This window comes from Pseudorasbora parva, chromosome 17 (assembly GCF_024679245.1).
Source record: "Pseudorasbora parva isolate DD20220531a chromosome 17, ASM2467924v1, whole genome shotgun sequence".
Lineage (NCBI taxonomy): Eukaryota > Metazoa > Chordata > Actinopteri > Cypriniformes > Gobionidae > Pseudorasbora > Pseudorasbora parva.
Window position 1 is genome coordinate 39625774 of NC_090188.1, and position 18224 is coordinate 39643997.

An 18224-nucleotide genomic window follows, 5' to 3' on the forward strand; every position below is an offset into this window, starting at 1 on the left:
GCCGTACCTCATCCTCTTCTGCCCTCTTCAGTGTTTCACCTGCAAACTTCACATACTGTGTCATGAGAGTAACCAGGGCTGTGTAACGTGTACGAAGGTCCATAAACTAAGGAGGGACACAAAGACATAAATACTCATACAAAATGACAAGAATAGCAGTGTAAACATATGAAAGTAGGATAAGATTTTTTTCTCGTACCTCTTGCTGGATGACATCTGAGGAACTCTGCATCTTCCTCCTCTTCACTGGGGATTTATGCTGAGAGTCAACCATGGCTCTATAAGTCATCAACTGCAGTTCATAGTCCTTGAAGAACAGTGATGGAGCAAACAGTATAAACTTAAATAAAAGTTTGTTTGCTATGTGCTTAATTGTCAAATTCATATTTTTGTTTTATTTGGTCTTTTTTCATGGGGATGAAGTATTATAGGGTATGGCATTTCCATATTCAATTACTATAATGGTACAATGTTAAAGTACTGGTGTCACATTGTAATATCATGGTACTACATGATTACAAAATTCAGTAGCACTTCAGCCCTGTTCTGCATGTACTTATGTACTTATTATTGATATTATAATAACTGGGAAATAAGTAGGTACTAACCCTGAACGTAACCTTAACCCATGTAGTTACCTTGTATTGCTCACAAATTGCTTAGATAAGTACACTGTAAGGACATGTAAGTGGATGCACTGTAAAATAAGGTGCAACCCAATATTCACATGAGACAGTATACCTTAGTTTTTAAAAGTAATAATTTTCTTACTTTCACTCCAACTGCATACTGCTCTGAATACTTCTGGCACTCCTCAATTTTGCTCTGTTTTTGCTCGATTTCTGCAACCAAAACCTAAAAATAAAATAAATGTTGGAATTTGATGCTTGTAAACTACATAGACATATACAATTTCCCTCAGTGGTTTAGTTTTGTTTTGTTCGTACTTTCTGCTGGTTGAGGAACTCTGCCAACGCCTTGCTGTCCTCAGGTTGATTCTCTTGGGCCTTGAGTTGCTTGGTTTCCATTTCTTTGCTCCATTCATCCAGGCTGTTGTATGTGTCTTTGTAGTACTTAAGAGATTTGCTGATGCCTTCCAGGTCTCGGAGTCTGAATGCAATGGAACACAAATATATTGTACATAATGAACAAGACAAATAGTGCATTATCAAAATAAGTTAGATTTCTGATCTAATAAATACCCTAAATGCAATGCATCGCTTTGGATAAAAGTGTCTGCCAAATGTATACATGCATATGTAACAAATAAATAAAAAAACACTAATCCCTAAACTTAATGACCTGTTTTCAATCTGAGAGTGAATGTTTTGCCATCGTTCTTTGAGCTGGTCGGCCTTCTCCTTGTGCCAATCCAAATCAAAGTCTCTCTCATTGTGCGTTTTGAACATACGCTCGCTGACCACTCGTGCCTTTTGCAGCTCGTCCTCCAAGTCATGGAATACCTCACGTCTTTCATCGATTTCAGACCTCCATTGCTAAAAAATGACAATCAAAAGTGTCAAGTCAAAACCGTACACCATCATCGAGATTTTCAAAATTAGAGTTTATTACCTTAAGAGTGCTCATGACACCATCAATAGATTTGATATTAGCGTTGATTGTATCCTCCTCACACAGCTTGGCTTCATACAGCTTGACCAGAGCTTCGGCACTCTGACTGTGTTTCACCACCAAGCTCACCGTCTTCAGCCTGAGTGAAAAAGATAATCAAGTCAGATAGAAATTATAAAGCAGCCCTTTCCAGCTGATTAAAGGTGTTTCTAGTATGCTTTAGTGTGTAATGTTGCTGATAAGTTCTTATGCAGAAAGTCCCTCCAGCGGGAGTTCTTCTTTATATCAGTGTCAGTGTTTCTGAACTCCCTGAAACTACTCTTTTATAGTCTGAAGTTTTCTTTCCGGGAACAAACACGTCACAATATTCCTAATTTAAATAATTAATATGCAGAAAAAATGGTCTGGTTGAGTTAGTTAGTAGTGTGTTGAAACTAAGGTGATGGTAAGGGGCCGGACATTTCCCAAACACCAATCACAACGCACAGCTCCAGCTGCCCAATCAGAGCATAGTGTGCTTTTCAGAAGGAGGGGCTTCATAGAGACAGGAAGTAAACAAAGCATTACTGACAGACTGGAAAGAGAGGAGCTGCAGCAATCTCTTTGAATGGGGAAACATCAAATTCTCCAAAACTGTTCCAATCTTACAATTACATTTCATATTTGAAGTCACCAATGTAATCTGACAACAACTGTCTCATAAAATTTTGTTTATCTAAACACTCTAATCATGACAAAAAAAATGAATTGTTCAGCCTGGACAAGGATAATGTGCATGCGCAGTCCTAAACACACGTCTCACAACACTGTCTGTTTCTATAGCAACAGGATATTCTAATGGCAGGTGCAGTGATGCGATGACTTTACTATTCAACGATTGGCTCTTTCATTTAGAAGGTGGGGGTTATTCGCCATATTGAGCATTGCACTTTCTCCCATCATAAGTAATCAGAGTGGGACAGTCTTCAAATATATAAACTGTGGTATGGGGGAAATAATGAACAATCAAGCATGAAAACAAAATCAAGACTCAAAAAACATACTAGGTCCCCTTTGAATATTTTAGAGATTTAATTTAAATTTTAATTAAATTTAAATTTTAAGTTAACTTTTTTAGAAGTTTTTTAGAGCCATGAGAGCCCTTTTATAAGCACCCCTCCTCCTACTTTGAATTTGTTAATTTACTAATTGAGTAACTGGTTTATAATCGATCGATTGAATTTACGTGTGTTGATATGTAAGAAATTGAGACGAAATCTTTCCAAAGATCGTGAACACTGACAAAGGTCCTGTGTGACCGAAACATTTGTTGACTTTTAATAAAAGTCAATCTTCTCAATAATAAAAAGAAGATTGCTAGAATTTCAGCATGTAATCCTTTTTTGAGGTACGCGGCAAATGAATTACAAGCATTGAGCTTTTTGACTCATTTTTTGAAGGGTCTTATTGTATCTTGGAATTATATCAGACCCCTAGATACAATATATTTTCAGACAGGGAGCAGATAATGTGTGAAGTGTCACAAATCCAGATTAAAGCAATGCTTGCATGAGCACATCAACTCACATCTACAAACCACTAGATCACATCAGCAATACTCGTCTTTACTCTTTCAAACGCAGAGAGTACAGACTCACTTCTCCAGGTAGATGCAGCACATGGAGTAGACCTGGGTGGTGCTCTGGGTGAGGATGCTGAGCTCAGAGGAGAGCGTGGGGACGGATGGAGAGGCAGCTGCTTGCCTCAGGAAGACTTCACACTTCTCTCTCAGGCTCTCCAGGTCTTCCTTCAACCTATCCAGCTCTACCTTCTTTTTCTGCAATGTTTGAGAAGAAGGAGAGACCAGATCTATTAAAGAAACTGCTTTTGTTTCAGCATGCAGATTTGACATCAAGTGGTGATCCAAAAATGAAGCTGGAGACCGAACCTCTTGTTCAGTGATGCGCAGCAGACACTCCTGCAGGTCGTCTCTGTCCAGCGGAGTACGGATTTTCCGGATCAGCTGTTCCTCATGACCCTCCACACGCATGCGGAAGTTACGCACCTCAGTTATGAAGAGGTTGTACACAGACTCCTCGTGTTCCTCTGTTGACCACCACAGGGCAATGCATTACATCAGTGAGACTCGATGGCCATTCAATAATTGATAATGTGAACTTGTTTGCCTGTTTCTTGCAGAAAATTCAGTTTAAATACATGCAAGTATTGCCACGATCGGTCCAAAAACAGAGCCAATTTCATTGGCCATTACAGCCAATAGGTAAATCTGATACGTGCAATGACTATCCATTATGACATGTAGGCATCTATCCTTTTAGTTTTAATAGTTGAAAATGTGTGTGTGATGAGCAGAGCATTATGTATCCGCCTATAGGCACATAGCTGGACGTGAAAATGAGAACTGCTTCAGGCTGAAAATACGCGTATGGCGTCACCTTGCGCCAGGTGTATGATAGGGGCCTTGCTCTCTAGTTTCTAATGTTGATGAGGAGATTTGTGCATGGATAAAACATCATTCCTTATATGATTAACATTCTACTTAATAGGCTTAGGAGAGCATGTGTTTCTAATGAACGCATGTTATACGTCTGGTGGCACCAGTCACTGCTAATTCAAACATTTAGTCCAACTATTCCCCCGCATTTCACTACTAACAATCGCTGATGTTTCCTGATATGGCCACTGTCTTTGAAGATGCACGACTGTGTGTGTGTGTGTGTACAGTAACTTGCCTCTCTCTGCAGATTTGAGGAGTTCCTCGTAGTACTCCTTACAAGCCAGAACCTCCTTTTCCAGCTGGGCACAATCGGCCACCGTGAACACATCCGATTCGTCGCTGTCCCTCAGGAAGTCCTCAAAGTGGGACTGCAGGCTGCTGAGCACCTGCTCATGATCACCTGGCAATAGTGTCTTGATCTAGGGAGGGGAATTAACATTGCGCTTTAAACTCACTAGGTTTTAAAACATAACTGTAGTCTCAAGGGTCACGCTAACTGAAGATCTGTACCGAGGCAACGGTGCTTTTGCGGATGGCACGGATGTCAGTCATCAAATAGTGCCAGGACACTACGCTCTTCATGTTGATGTGCGAGTGATGCCACAGAGCCAGAACATTCTGATACAGCTGCTCAATCCTGATGAGTGAGAGAGAGAGAACAGTATAATATGTTATATTCAATGTGAGCAACTACCATTTAGATGAACGGGATACATGACACATATAGAGATCACCTTTGTTTAAACAATGACTGTATTTTACCATATTTTAACTAGTGCTGTCAACCAATTAAAAATATATATATTCACACAATTTTCTGTAATTAATTGTGATAGCACCTAACAATAAAGTCTTTAATATATATTAGGGCTGTCAAATGATTAATCACAACCAAAATAAAAGTTTTGTCTTTGTCAAGTCTATGATTATGTATATTTGAATACACACATACATGTACATATTTAACCCTCTGAAGTCTGATCTGTTTTGGGGCCCTTAAGAAGTGTTGAAGTGTCTCTGACATTTGTGCTTTGTTCAGTTGCTCATAAACACATTAATGGCAAAAGTGTAATTAGACTGTGTTCAGCACAAACTGGGCTACTATAATACGAGAGCAACATGTATGGGCATGCTTGCATTTTTGAGAGAATAGCGTTTAAGTGTGGTTTTTGAAAAAAAATACAAAGTACTGAATTAAGGCCACAAAACACACAATAGATATGTGTCTATAAGACTTTGACTAATGGGTGTGACTAATTAGTTTTTGATTCAAACTGATGTGAGAATCACTGTGCCTACTTCATATAGAACAATATATTGAGATATATATATATATATATATATATATATATATATATATATATTATGTAAACACAAACTTTTATTTGGTATATGATTAATAGACCCTTTTCACATTTCTGGGTTTCTCAGAGCAGAAGTCATCATAGTTAGATTAACTTTGATAGCGGTGAATGAAAGAATATATTAAATATATTTTTTGTGTCCTCATTTGCTCAAACAGCAAAATAACAGCACAATAGTGTTTTCTCAGTCAAGAGCAGTGAGTAATTTTCTCTTTGTCTTTTGTTCTTTGGTTATCATTAATGACAGACAGCAGATTTATTAGGCTACTTTCACTTTAAGAGCTGATGCACAGTACGGAACTGACACACATTTTTATGTTATATTTAACTCTTTACGTTCATTTAGGACTTTATTTAACTAATTTACGACGATGATACTGAGATGATACATACTGCATGTATATGGTTCATATTTAAAAAGGACCAAGTTTAATCCAAATGTCAGAATTGGATATTCCAGTAAAAAACGTCCGACTTTACTCTGTTGACGTGTGCAGCATTCTCCAATCACTGAGTGAGCTTAAACTCTGCGCCTGCAAGCTTTTGAGTGTCACGCCCACATCCCATCATCCAATCAACAACCAGGGCATAAAACTAAGTTGTCGCTCTACGACCTTTTCCAATAATCTGTTATACTCAGATGTAAATCACAATTTGGCCAAAACGATCTGTCACTACTTCCATTTTGCAATTAAATGAATTCCCAGAATACCCTCACCTGCTTCCCATTTCAACGGCCTCCTTGTTGGGTGGAGGAACACTAAAGCAGACCGAAGGTACCATGGCCTCATTTCCAGACGGACTGATCACTTTCCACTTTGCCCTGTGAGAGTTACTCACTAGAACACATTCATCTTCTTTGCCGATGGTGATCTGAGGAGAGACGGGTCACAAACTGAATAATAAAAAGCAGTTAACTTGGGCGGCAGCAGTTGTGGCGTGGTGACGTACCTCTATCTGGCGGTAGTCACAGATGGATTTGACGGGGATGGAAGTTCTGATGGGATTCTCTGGGTTGCGAGCCTTGAGCTGAACAACGGCCTTTGCCCGGCCCACTAACCCACCCACAGTGCTGCTGTATTTCAGTAGCTGTTCTTTCTCATCCTGTGAAGAGGAAACACCGATCCGGCCTCAGTCATGACACGTTAATGGACAGGGATGAGAACCTGAAGACATTTAACACTCCCCAAATAATTGCAAGAATTTATTGTGTGGAAGCTGACTAACCATGGACTCCTGAATTAGATCCTCCAGCCGATGTAAACTGCTGGTTCGGTCGCAGCTGTACTTCCTGTGGATGGCGTCTTGGAGGCTCTTAAGGTAATCCAATGACTCTTTGGCATCGCTGAAAAACTATATGGAGAGAAACGGCATACCTGTATGAACATGAACTGTCACACTTCATGAAAATCTGCAACGCTAGAACTAGCGGTGTAACTCACGTCGAAGTAGACGGCGTTGTCTTTCAGATGTTGTTCCACACAGTGACAGAGCTGCAGGATCCAGCTCCACTGAGTCTGCATGGCTGCTCGGTATGCCTGTCCCACAGACACAACATATATGCATTACCATCACGGAATGGTAAAACAAAAAACTAAATGTCAATAAAATGTTTCCTTACAGTTTTCTTTTTTTTTTTTACTTGTTGTTATTATTATTTTTTAAATTGTACTTTATTTAATGTTATTTTTATTTATTTTTATTTTTGGGAATGGTAAAATAGAATAAAAAATGTATAGTAATAAAATGTGTCCATACAGTTAGAGTAACTAATTTTACAATGTAATATTATTTTATTTTATTTTAAAATTTTAAAATAAAAATATTAATGAAATGTTTCTGTACAGCTAGAGAGAACATTCATTTCATTTCATTTCATTTCATTTCATTTTATTTTATTTTATTTTATTTTAATTTATTTTATTTTATTTTAGAACGGTAAAATATAATAAAAATAGTAACAAAATGTTTCCATACAGTTAGAGGGAACATAGATGGAAAAGAACAGTGTGAGCATTCTGCTAAACTCCTCCATTTGTGTTCCGCTTAAGAAAACAAATGTGTTTTTAAATTGCCATTAAGAGAATGTGGCGTGCATCAGTCGGCTGTACCTCGATAGTCAGTCTGGCAGGATGGTTCTCTAGCAGGAGGCTCTCTGCCTTCTCCTGCACTGACTTGATCACCTCTTCCTTGTCATCCAGTTCTCTCATGAGATCCTGTGGAAAGACGCGGGCATATCAAGACTTTCCTGCCACAAATATCAAGCTATTAACTCTTACTAGATATAAGTATGTATTCAATAGATACTAGTTCATTTTAAGTTTGATTACATGTTAATACAGCTTGCCATATACAGTGGCCATTCTGACTAGTCATAACATAAGATGAGTAAAAAACCAGTTGTGACTAGTAAGATAAGAAAGTTACCAGCTACAATATAAAAAGACACTAGTGTGTAATAAATAAGTACTATTATCTATTGAATAAGTAGTAGCATCTATTTGATAGGTAATAAAATCTATTGAATATGTACTAGTATAGTATCTAATAAATAAGTACAAGTACCTAAATAATAGGACTAGTAACTAATGAATAAGCACTAGTATCTAATAATTAAGTACTGGTACCAATTTAATAGGCACTAGTATCTTATGAATAACAAGTATCTTTTAAAAAGGTACTAGTACCTAAAGGATAAGCACTACTATCTAATGAATAACTACAAGTATCTTTTAAAAAAGGTACTACTATCTAAATAATAAGCACTACTTAATACAATAGATACTGGCATCTAAATAATAAGTACTAGTGGCATGAAAATTAAGGATTAAGTTAAGGATTAAATGTTAAAGTGGCTTGCCATAGACTTACTGCATGATAATCCCTCTTCCTCGAAATGTTACTGTTTCGTTCACTCCAGTCGAAAGCCACTTCCTCTTCCTCCTTCTCATTGAGCCAGATCAGCTCCTGAGTGGCGCGGGACACAAAGTCATACAGGCTGTCCAGGTGTTTCTGCCTCTCACCAGAGCATTTCTGCAAAACACGAACGCACAGAAACTCAGACACACACTTCTTACAGACGGCGGGACCCAAAGGCAGATCTTCACAGAGCTCATTTACCAGCAGCCTCCTGTACTGGCTTTCTAACTTCTGCAGCTTCTCAGAGTAGCTCTGCTTCGATGGCTGGGTCATCTGAATCTGTGGGGGACACGGGTCACACACAACATTTCAAGTTATAGTTTACAACAAAATTTTCCACAGAAAGTCATATGGGTTTTAATGACTTTTGATGAAATGTCTAAATGTGTAATGATCTGCCATACCTCACTCATTCTGGCTTCTTTGATGCTCATCTGGAATTCTTCGATGGCTTTGTGGAAATCTTTATGATTCCCTAAATTTGTTTCAACGCTCGGTAGATCCGATCCCCATTCCGCTTGATCAAGCTGAACCTTTCAGAGACAAAAAGATCTGTTAATCACCTCTGCTGCCTGGCTTTACAGTTAAAATATATAAACATAATTACACAGTTTTGCTTTTCAAGCTAATTTTAATGTCTTTTTAAAGACAATAAGGGTCAGATTTACTAAACGGGGGAAATTAGTGCGAGAGCGAAATTCCATAATATTGTTGATGTGTAGAGTTCTGCTGGTGATTTAATGTACACATTAAAGAACACCTTTCCATAATGACCAACACAATCTAGCAATAGCAGTGCCAATTCACATAGCAGAGCACATAGCACAAGTGCAAAGTGGACGTGCATTTATGAGCATCAAACAATGGGGCAAACAGCAGTAAATCACATCACATGACTCATTTAAATCCTCTCCTCCCATAAATACTGCGTCTGAAAGGGAAACTCCTACAAATGCAAATGCAATAACGTGCCTTTAGTAAATCTTGACAGAAAGAGGGTTTGCACTGATAGAAGCTGTTAGTAAATCTGGCTTGAATTTTCAATATTAATGACATTTTGAATAACCTTTATTTTTCTTATTCTATAGGCAAATTAGAGACATATTTTAAGCATCCGCCTCTTAAAAGTTCTCTAATAAATCTAGTAAAATTTCTCAGGTTTTGTTTGCATCATGCATCACTCAAATCATTGAAACAGTGTAGAAAACACATGTCTAGCAAAATTGACAAAATGACAAAAAAATACTGATTAAATGCATATACACACCTAGCGGGATAACTATAATGATAGCTAATTAGTGTTCACACAAATGCACGATATTGTTCTGTTTATTATAAGCACAAGCTGCACTTTTGGCACCTGTCGCTTTAAATGCTCAAGCTCTTTAAAGCAGAATGGATTCTGATTGGCTGTCAAAAAAATTGTTCAAACAGTAATTCCACGATATTGTCGTTATTATTCTTTTTATATTAAGGCCGATTTTACATTTTTATCGTTCTTGCCTTGGTGTGAACTAACCCTTTGAGAATGATTATTTGTAATGGTTATTTGAAGTCTTCCACACACCTGCATTTCCTCAACCCAGTTCAGTAGATCCTGCACAAACTTCATATTAACCTCATCCTCAGTCAAGTTAGGATCCACGAATGAGGATTTGAGCATGGGCTTGCGGATCTGCATGTGTTTGAGCTGCTGAAGGACCGCGGGCTCCATGCCTCCTCCTCCTCCTCCTCCTCCGCCGGTGGTGAGGTACGCCTGGACCGAGGCGGGCTGCATGCCGGGGGTCATGGCTGGGGTCAACGCAGAGCTGCCGCCCGTACTGACCAGGCCTCCGTGAGAGAGGGCAGGAGACAGTCCGGCGTTGAAGCTTTGGGAAAAGCCGGAGTTCAAACTCTGCGTGATGCCGGAGATCATCATCTTGGTCTGTTCTGAGGTCAGCGTGCGTCCTTTACTGTAGACGGTGGAGCACTCGGTTCTCAAAGCCAACAGGTCGTCACGGAGCTTCGACACCCTGAGGAGCATCACAGAGAGCGCCGCTGTTTCTAAAGCTCATTTTGAGAATTATCAGTAATAATGAGGTTGATCGGTTCACTTTCTGACCTTTGAACGAGCTGATCAGCCAAGTAGAATTTCCCATCCAGCAGAAGCTGAATATCCACCACCTGCTGCCTCAGGAGATTCTCACACTCCAGAAGATAACCGGCGATCTCGGCTTCATTCTGGAACTGGATTCCTGACTCCAAACGTTTGGCATCCTACAGGAGATATTCATTTGATTTCAGATTTCCATATTAAGAAAATCATAAACGACATACCTTTGCCACTGTAAATGTACATAATGTGTATTTATTTATTTTTATTTTATTTTTTGGGCTAATAAACATTTTTTGTCGAAACAATGATACCATTCAAACATTTTAGGTAAGATAATACATTTATTTATCAAGGATGCATTAAATTGATCAAAAGTGATGGTTTTAGAATGTTAGAAATATTATAAATGCTTTAATTAATGCAAATAAATGCTGTTCACTGAACTTTCTAAGCATCAAATAAAAAAATTATTAGGGGTTCCACAAAAATATGAAGCAGCACAACTGTTTTCTATATAATCTATAAATTCATAATCAGAAATGTTTCTGAAGGGTCATGTGACACTGAAGACTGGAGTAATGATGATAAATTCAGTTTTGAATACAGGAATAAATTACATTTTACTATATATTCACAGAAAAAAGCTGCTAAAATATGTAATAATATTTAACAATATTAGTTTTTACTGCATTTTTTATCAAATAATGAGCAGAAGAGACTCTTTAAAAAATTAAAAAATACTGATTATATTTATATATATATCATTAAATAATAAATATAAATTTGTACAATTGTGTAACATGTTAAGATTTTGCTCCACTGGCCTAACTAGAGGTATATGATAATTAATGGAAATCAGGACATTTATGCATTTAGCCAATTCGCTAATATTTTGTAATATGACCAATTAATAAGGAAAGCGGTCTGAACTCACCGACTGAAGAGCCGTCCGTGCGAGCGCTAATTTGTCCTCTCCGGCTATGCAGTCTCGCTGAACTCTGTTTGCAATCTGCTGGAGCATTTCAAGTCTATGAGAAAAAGAAGACAGACAGAGTCAAACGTCAGGGCAGGTTTAGCGCTGATATTCGCCTCCCCCTGAAGCGCGCACGTCTCCCTCACCTGGGTCCATACACAGAGCTGTTATTGAGGTAAAGCGGGGTGCTGGACAGAGGCTCGTGTGCTCCGGAGAGCAGGTTTTCGGCGGAGCCCAGGCTGGTTAGAGTGCTGTCACTCACGGATGAGGTGCTACTGCAGTACACCAGGTTGCTGTGCATCATAACAGACTAACAATGTGTTTGGCCGGCCCAGAGAATGGTGTTTCCCACCCCTCCGTCAGCAGCAGACACCCCACCGGCCATCTACAACCCTTCTGACGGCGCCCGCTTCCAGCCACTGATATTTATAGGCTCGTAGCAGTGGCAGAAGAGCCAGCCCACAGGAACATTAGCCCCAGGTGAAACACTTGATGGAAGACAGATGATCCAGCGCAGGTTCAGACTGTGAGAGGCATGGGTGTGCCGCACTAGACACCACATGCCTTCACAGTCCCTTCAATCCTTTAACCATTTTACACCATTTATGGCTGCTGTTATATAATCACGCATTAATAAAAGCAATAATAAATATTAAAAGTGATTTCCGTATTTTTTCAGGTGATTTCCAACATCATGTTTTCACGTAAATATTATGAGTAATATGGCTTTGAATTGTACAGGTGTGAAAGTCATATCTGTACATAAAACAAAACTAATAGCTGGTGCACAACAGCACTACATGGCAATATAATAAAAAATATGAAATATACAGTAGTTGTCAAAAAAAATTATGTTTTTGAAAGAAGTTTCTTATGCTCACTAAGGCTGCATTTATTTAATCAGAAATACAGTAAAAACAGGAATGTTGTGAAATATTATTGTCATTTATGAATATCTGTTTTCTATGTAAATATATGCACTATGTTATTTATTCCTGTGAAGTTTTAGTCTTCAGTTTCACTTGATCCTTCAGAAATCATTCTAATATGATGATTTTCCACTTAAGAGACATTTATGATTATTATCAATGTTGAAAACAGTTTTGGCTGCTTCATATTTTTGTGGAAACAATGATACCATCTAAACATGTGTGGTAAGAATAAAAAAACATAAAAAATTAACAGTTTTATTCACTAAGGATGCATTAAATCAATCAAAAGTGACAGTTTTATAATGTTAGAAAATATTCCTATTTAAAAAATGCTTTTTTAATTGCAAATAAAAGCTGTTCATTGAATTTCTATTCATCAAAGAATCCAGAAAAATGGATTGTGTTTCCACAAAAAATGAAGCAGCACCACTGTTTTCAACAATAATGATAATCATAAATGTTTTTTTGTTTTTTTTTGAGTAAATCCTCATATGAGAATGATTAGTGAAGGATCGTGTGATACTGAAGACTGGAGTAATGATGATAAATCTAGCTTTGATCACAGTAATAAACTACACTTTACTATATATTCACATATATTCACAAACCATAATAATATTTCACAATATTACTGTTTTTACTTTATTTTTGATATTATTTATTTTTTTATATCTTTATCTTTATTTACTTTATTAGCCTTGGTGAGCAGAAGAGAGTAGAGACTTCATTCAAAAAAAATGTATATATACTGTATATATAAAATTACACAAATAATGGCTGAGAATGATTTATGAAAGATTGGCAGAACACCCTTCTGCTCATGTATTATGAATAGGCCTATGAATGACTGTTAGATATACTGAACACTCCCTCCATCTCCACAGGTCAGAGGAACAGATGGTCCCGCCCCAAACTCCACCATTGGTTGCTATTTCGAGCTGGTTATGATGCTCAAACAAACAGAGCAATGATTTGACAGCACGGCAGTGTTTACACTTTACAAGGGAATGACTAACAGTGAGTCGCTTTGGATAAAAGCGTCTGCTAAATGATTAAATGTAAATGTAACAGCAGGCTGGACAATATCTGCAATATCTGGAGAAGGCCTTCAGTGGCAGGTAGTTGGCTGTTGCAGGGCTTACCAGATTTGAAATCTGCCATCTTTGCTGCAGCATTTTAACATTTTAATAAAGTCAAAGTATCTGGAACATGCTAACACGCCCAACCTTGATCTCTTAACTTAAAGTTTTTTACTGTCTTTTTTACGTCCTAATATCGGCATCGGCCCCCCATATCGGGCAGACTCTAGTTAGTGGATACCTTTATGTAGTTGTTGTGGATGAGTTGATTCAACTCATTGGCTAGCATGACTATAACAACTTCTTTTACAAAACAAGCGATACAAAAGCAATACAAAACAACACAGGCTCAGTCCCAAATGACACGCTTCATATGCACTTTCTGTCTTGTGGTCTTACAATGGCTGCCGTGTGCGCATGTTAAAGGGATCACTTCTAGGCCAGATCGTGTACAGACCTCACACACCGGAAGTGATCGCACGCTAAAGGCTGTTGGACATAGTGGTGTTAAAAATTATACCTTTTTTTTGTCTTAAGACATCAATGTGTCGTCACGAGCCGCAGGGTTTAATAAGGATTCGTATGTCTATGTTTTTTTACTCTCATAGCTCTCATGTGTTACCATTGATATGCATTATATGACTTACAGACTGCAACGGTTGGAGTTAAAAATCTTTATTTGTGTTCAACTGAAGAAACAAAGTGACCTATATCTTGGATGCCCTGGGGGTAAGGCCATTTTTGGGTGAACTGTCCCTTTAAGTGCTCGTGAGCGCCCCCTTTGCGGTTGATATGTGCCCTCAATGCACACTTGCCGAGCCTGCACTGATGCGCGCTTCGCAACGGTCTTCTTCTCGACAGTTGATCCGTTGTGTTTAGGTTCTTGAGCTAAACTTTGCAAGCAAAATGACACGACTTAGTGCTGCCCTCTGACGTCTGGTAGAGGATATATTATAGCTCTGCACATGTGTTGAACTCACAGGCCCTGTGAGGACGCAGCGGCGAAATTTGGGACAGAGCCGATCATTTGAAAACTGTGTGGACACGACTTCGCAATAAAGCAGAATACACCCAGGTCTAAAAGTCTTGAGGACACTTAACAGCTATTCAAAATCATTGATTGATTATTTATCATGTTGTTTAACTTTATATCACCATCAAAATTATGGCAATAAGAATCACCCATATAAAAATAGTACATATTTTATATATAAGATATCACAAAAGAGTTGACCCTTATAAATGGATAAACGGTACAACACGTTCCAAAAAAATCTCTCAAATGTCAAAATTCGTATTGTTGCTAGTGTGATATAATAAAAAATGATCAAAAACATCAAGTGAACTCCTCAGAGGAATGCATGTCATCCACGCCCATATTCTTCATTAAGAAATAGCGATGAAGAGATAGCGTGCGTAAATCATGCCGGCTGCCTCTCATACCTGTCCACTTCAGGCCTCAGGCTCTTCTCTCTCTCCAGCATGGCCACGATCAGCTTGCCCCATTCCTTCTCCACGTCATTAGGATGGCAACCTTGAGGGAGCTGGATGCGACCGAACTCCATCCACACCTACATCCCGACACACAGCAGAGATAAAGACACCCCCTACATGCGTGTCAAGGGCTGTAAATGTAAAAGAAACCAAAGATACAAACCTCTAGCATTTTGTAGAGATGCTTGATTTTGGTCTTTTCGTTCTCTTTCGGTGGTATTTCATTCTCTTTAAACTGTTGATACTGAGTATAAAGTGCCTGTGGAGTTAAAAACAGTTAGTTAAGACAAAAAGCACATGGCCAGAAGAAAAGAGAACATACCCAGTGGATTGTGGTATCACCCACAATCCACTGGGTATGTTCTCTTTTCTTCTGGCACTGCAGAACACCTGTACTCTATGCGTCTGCTCTAGGAGAAGATGGAGCTGCTCCTCCGGTCTTTATTAGTTTGTGTGGGACGCTACCTCTTTGCCGTGTAAATCCTCTGTGCAAGGGCAGGACATTTGCTTCAGGCTCCAATACACTAAGCGATGTTTAATTTTAGCGAGATAGCAGCTGCTGATCTCTGAAAATACATGCCATCAAATTTCTAATTTCTGAAAAATTATTACTTTAAATATATCCGCAATTTCATAAATCAAAATGTAAAAACGGCCTAAGAATGGTTCACCTCAAAACATGTAGAGTTCTCGTTTCTAAATAATTAAAAAAAGAAATAGGACATTACTGTATATTTTGCATAAAGAGAATGAGGTCTGTTTTGAGGACAATTTATTATTTATTTATTTATTTATTTATTTTGCATCATAGCATTTTCATGACTTTCATGATTTCATTCCAAAAAACTAGGCATTCAGATATGGAAGCTCATGGGGGGGGAAATCATGCTTTGGTAAATCGTATATATGAGATGAAAAATCGAATTATGCCATACTAAGCCAATATTATGACATAGAAATTGAAATTATGACATTAAAAGTCTCAATTGTGATTAAGTATGTCATAAATTCGACTTAAGTCATAGATGTGACATACCAATTGATAATTATCACATAATTATGACTAAAAAAGTGAAATTATTAACTACCGAGTATAATTTGGACATATCAGGTCAAAATTATAATTAAAAAGTTGACTCTCATAGTCAAAATTATGAAATGCTACATTATAATTATGAGACATTGTGACACACAAAGTCATAATTGTCACCAGTGTTGGGAAAAGTTACTATTAAAATTAATGCATTACAATATTTTATTGCCATCTAAAAAAGAAACAAAATGTGTTACTTCATTACTATTTATGTAAAGTAATTTGTTACGTTACTTTTGCTTTACTGTTTTCTCACCTGAGCTTGCTTGTTTGTTATGTAATAACAAAAATAATAATAAAAAATAACAATTTTGACAAATGTAATGCCTGGCAATGCCTGTAGATTAGATAGCAGGTCAAACAAACCCTTAGTCTATAATTACACACGATGCTTCCGTACTTTTTCCTGATTTCTCTCAACATGAGGACAGGAGAGCTGTCAGTCAATAAATGGGAAAACATTACTTATTTAAAAAAGTAATGTGTTACTTTACTAGTTATTTGAAAAAGTAATCTGATTACTTTTTTCATTCATGTAACTTGTAATGTGCCACTACCCCCGACACTGGTTGTGACATGATTATTCATAACATTGACATAAAAACAAATATATATAATATTGACATGAATATGACATAAGTCATAATTTTGAGAAAAAGGTCAAAATTACCTTCACTATTTTGACTTTTTTAAATCATTATTTCCACTTTTTATGGCATATTTATGATGTGCTTTTTTAATGTGATGGAAATGGGCTTCCATTTACAGGAAGCACACAGATGTGCGTTTCCCGTACAATGACGTTCCTCACTGCTGAACTAACATAGTACGGTGCATCGTTGAAGAAATCAACTAACTAGTCACGACTGTTTCGCAAATCTGTCGTTTAACCACGTTGGTTAATGACATGCAGGTGGTGGAGTAATAACTTCTACTAATGAATTATTTTGAGATCGAATTCATGCTAGATTTTTTTGCTATAAATTATGGACATGGCATCTAAGGACTAATTCTTATTTTCTCACTTATTTAGCTTCATTTCCTGATTCAATCATTTTCTTGATGTTGATAGTTCTTTCGTACTAAATCACGTACACATCAGCACCTCAAAAAAGGGGGCTTAAAATCTCTTCACAAACTAAAAGATATAAATGACATTTGTAAGTACAACCCCAAATCAGAAAAAGTTGGGACAGTATGGAATGTGCAAATAAAATAAAAAAGAAGTGATTTCTAAAATTACTTTGACTTGTATTTCATTGCAGACAATATGAACACAAAATATTTCATGTTTTGTCTGGTCAACGTCATGTCATTTGTAAATATGCATCCTTTCCTGTCATTCAGACCTGCAACACATTTCAAAAAAAGTTGGGACAGTAAAGCATTTACCACTTTGTAATGTTGCCATTCCTTTTCACAACACTTAAAAGACGTTTAGGGACTGAAGACACCAAGTGATGAAGTGTTTCAGGTGTAATTTTGTCCCATTCTTCCTGCAAACAAGTCTTAAGGTGGGCAACAGTACGGGGTCTTCGTTGTCGCATTTTGCGCTTCAAAATGCGCCACACATTCTCTATTGGAGACAGGTCGGGACTGCAGGCAGGCCAGTCAAGTACCCGTACCCTCTTCCTCCGCAGCCAGGACTTTGTAATGTGTGCAGAATGTGGTTTTGCATTGTCTTGTTGAAATATGCATGGACGTCCCTGGAAAAGATATCTTCTTGAAGGCAGCATATTATGCTCCAAAATCTCTATGTACTTTTCAGCATTAATGGTGCCTTCACAGAAGTGCAAGTTACCTTTGCCAAGGGCACTGACACAACCCCATACCATGACAGACCCTGGCTTTTGGACTTGTTGCTGGTAACAGTCTGGATGATCCTTTTCTTCTTTGGTCCGGAGCACACAGCGTCCATTCCTCCCAAAAAATACCTGAAATACTGATTCATCTGACCACAGTACACATTTCCACTGTGTGATGGTCCATCCCAGATGCTTCCGAGCCCAGAGAAGTCGACGGCGCTTCTGAACACTGTTAACATAAGGCTTCCTTTTGGCACAGTACAGTTTTAACTGGCATTTGTGGATGTAACTACGTATTGTGGTACTTTGTCAAAGGTTTGCCAAAGTAGTCCTGAGCCCATGTGGTGATATCGCTTATAGATGAATGACGATTCTTGATGCAGTGCCGCCTGAGGGATCGG

At 38.0% G+C, this 18224-nt stretch overlaps 1 protein-coding gene across 9 annotated transcripts in view; it reads right to left on the reverse strand.

Annotated features, from left to right (window-relative positions):
• The window catches only part of dst (dystonin), a 251988-nt gene that overhangs the window by 115008 nt on the left and 118756 nt on the right, over positions 1-18224 (reverse strand). For all 9 annotated transcript variants that reach the window (XM_067422412.1, XM_067422411.1, XM_067422413.1 and 6 more), the window contains 23 exons: positions 15089-15184; positions 14875-15002; positions 11382-11475; positions 10454-10608; positions 9920-10364; positions 8757-8885; positions 8554-8631; positions 8305-8466; positions 7545-7649; positions 6876-6971; positions 6661-6786; positions 6385-6537; positions 6152-6306; positions 4580-4706; positions 4305-4488; positions 3500-3657; positions 3210-3388; positions 1573-1711; positions 1303-1496; positions 948-1110; positions 772-855; positions 200-307; positions 8-106 (listed from right to left, as the gene is read on the reverse strand). In XM_067422412.1, the coding sequence (XP_067278513.1) occupies positions 8-106; positions 200-307; positions 772-855; positions 948-1110; positions 1303-1496; positions 1573-1711; positions 3210-3388; positions 3500-3657; positions 4305-4488; positions 4580-4706; positions 6152-6306; positions 6385-6537; positions 6661-6786; positions 6876-6971; positions 7545-7649; positions 8305-8466; positions 8554-8631; positions 8757-8885; positions 9920-10364; positions 10454-10608; positions 11382-11475; positions 14875-15002; positions 15089-15184 (3357 nt within the window). The remainder of the gene's footprint in view (positions 1-7; positions 107-199; positions 308-771; positions 856-947; positions 1111-1302; positions 1497-1572; positions 1712-3209; positions 3389-3499; positions 3658-4304; positions 4489-4579; positions 4707-6151; positions 6307-6384; positions 6538-6660; positions 6787-6875; positions 6972-7544; positions 7650-8304; positions 8467-8553; positions 8632-8756; positions 8886-9919; positions 10365-10453; positions 10609-11381; positions 11476-14874; positions 15003-15088; positions 15185-18224) is intronic.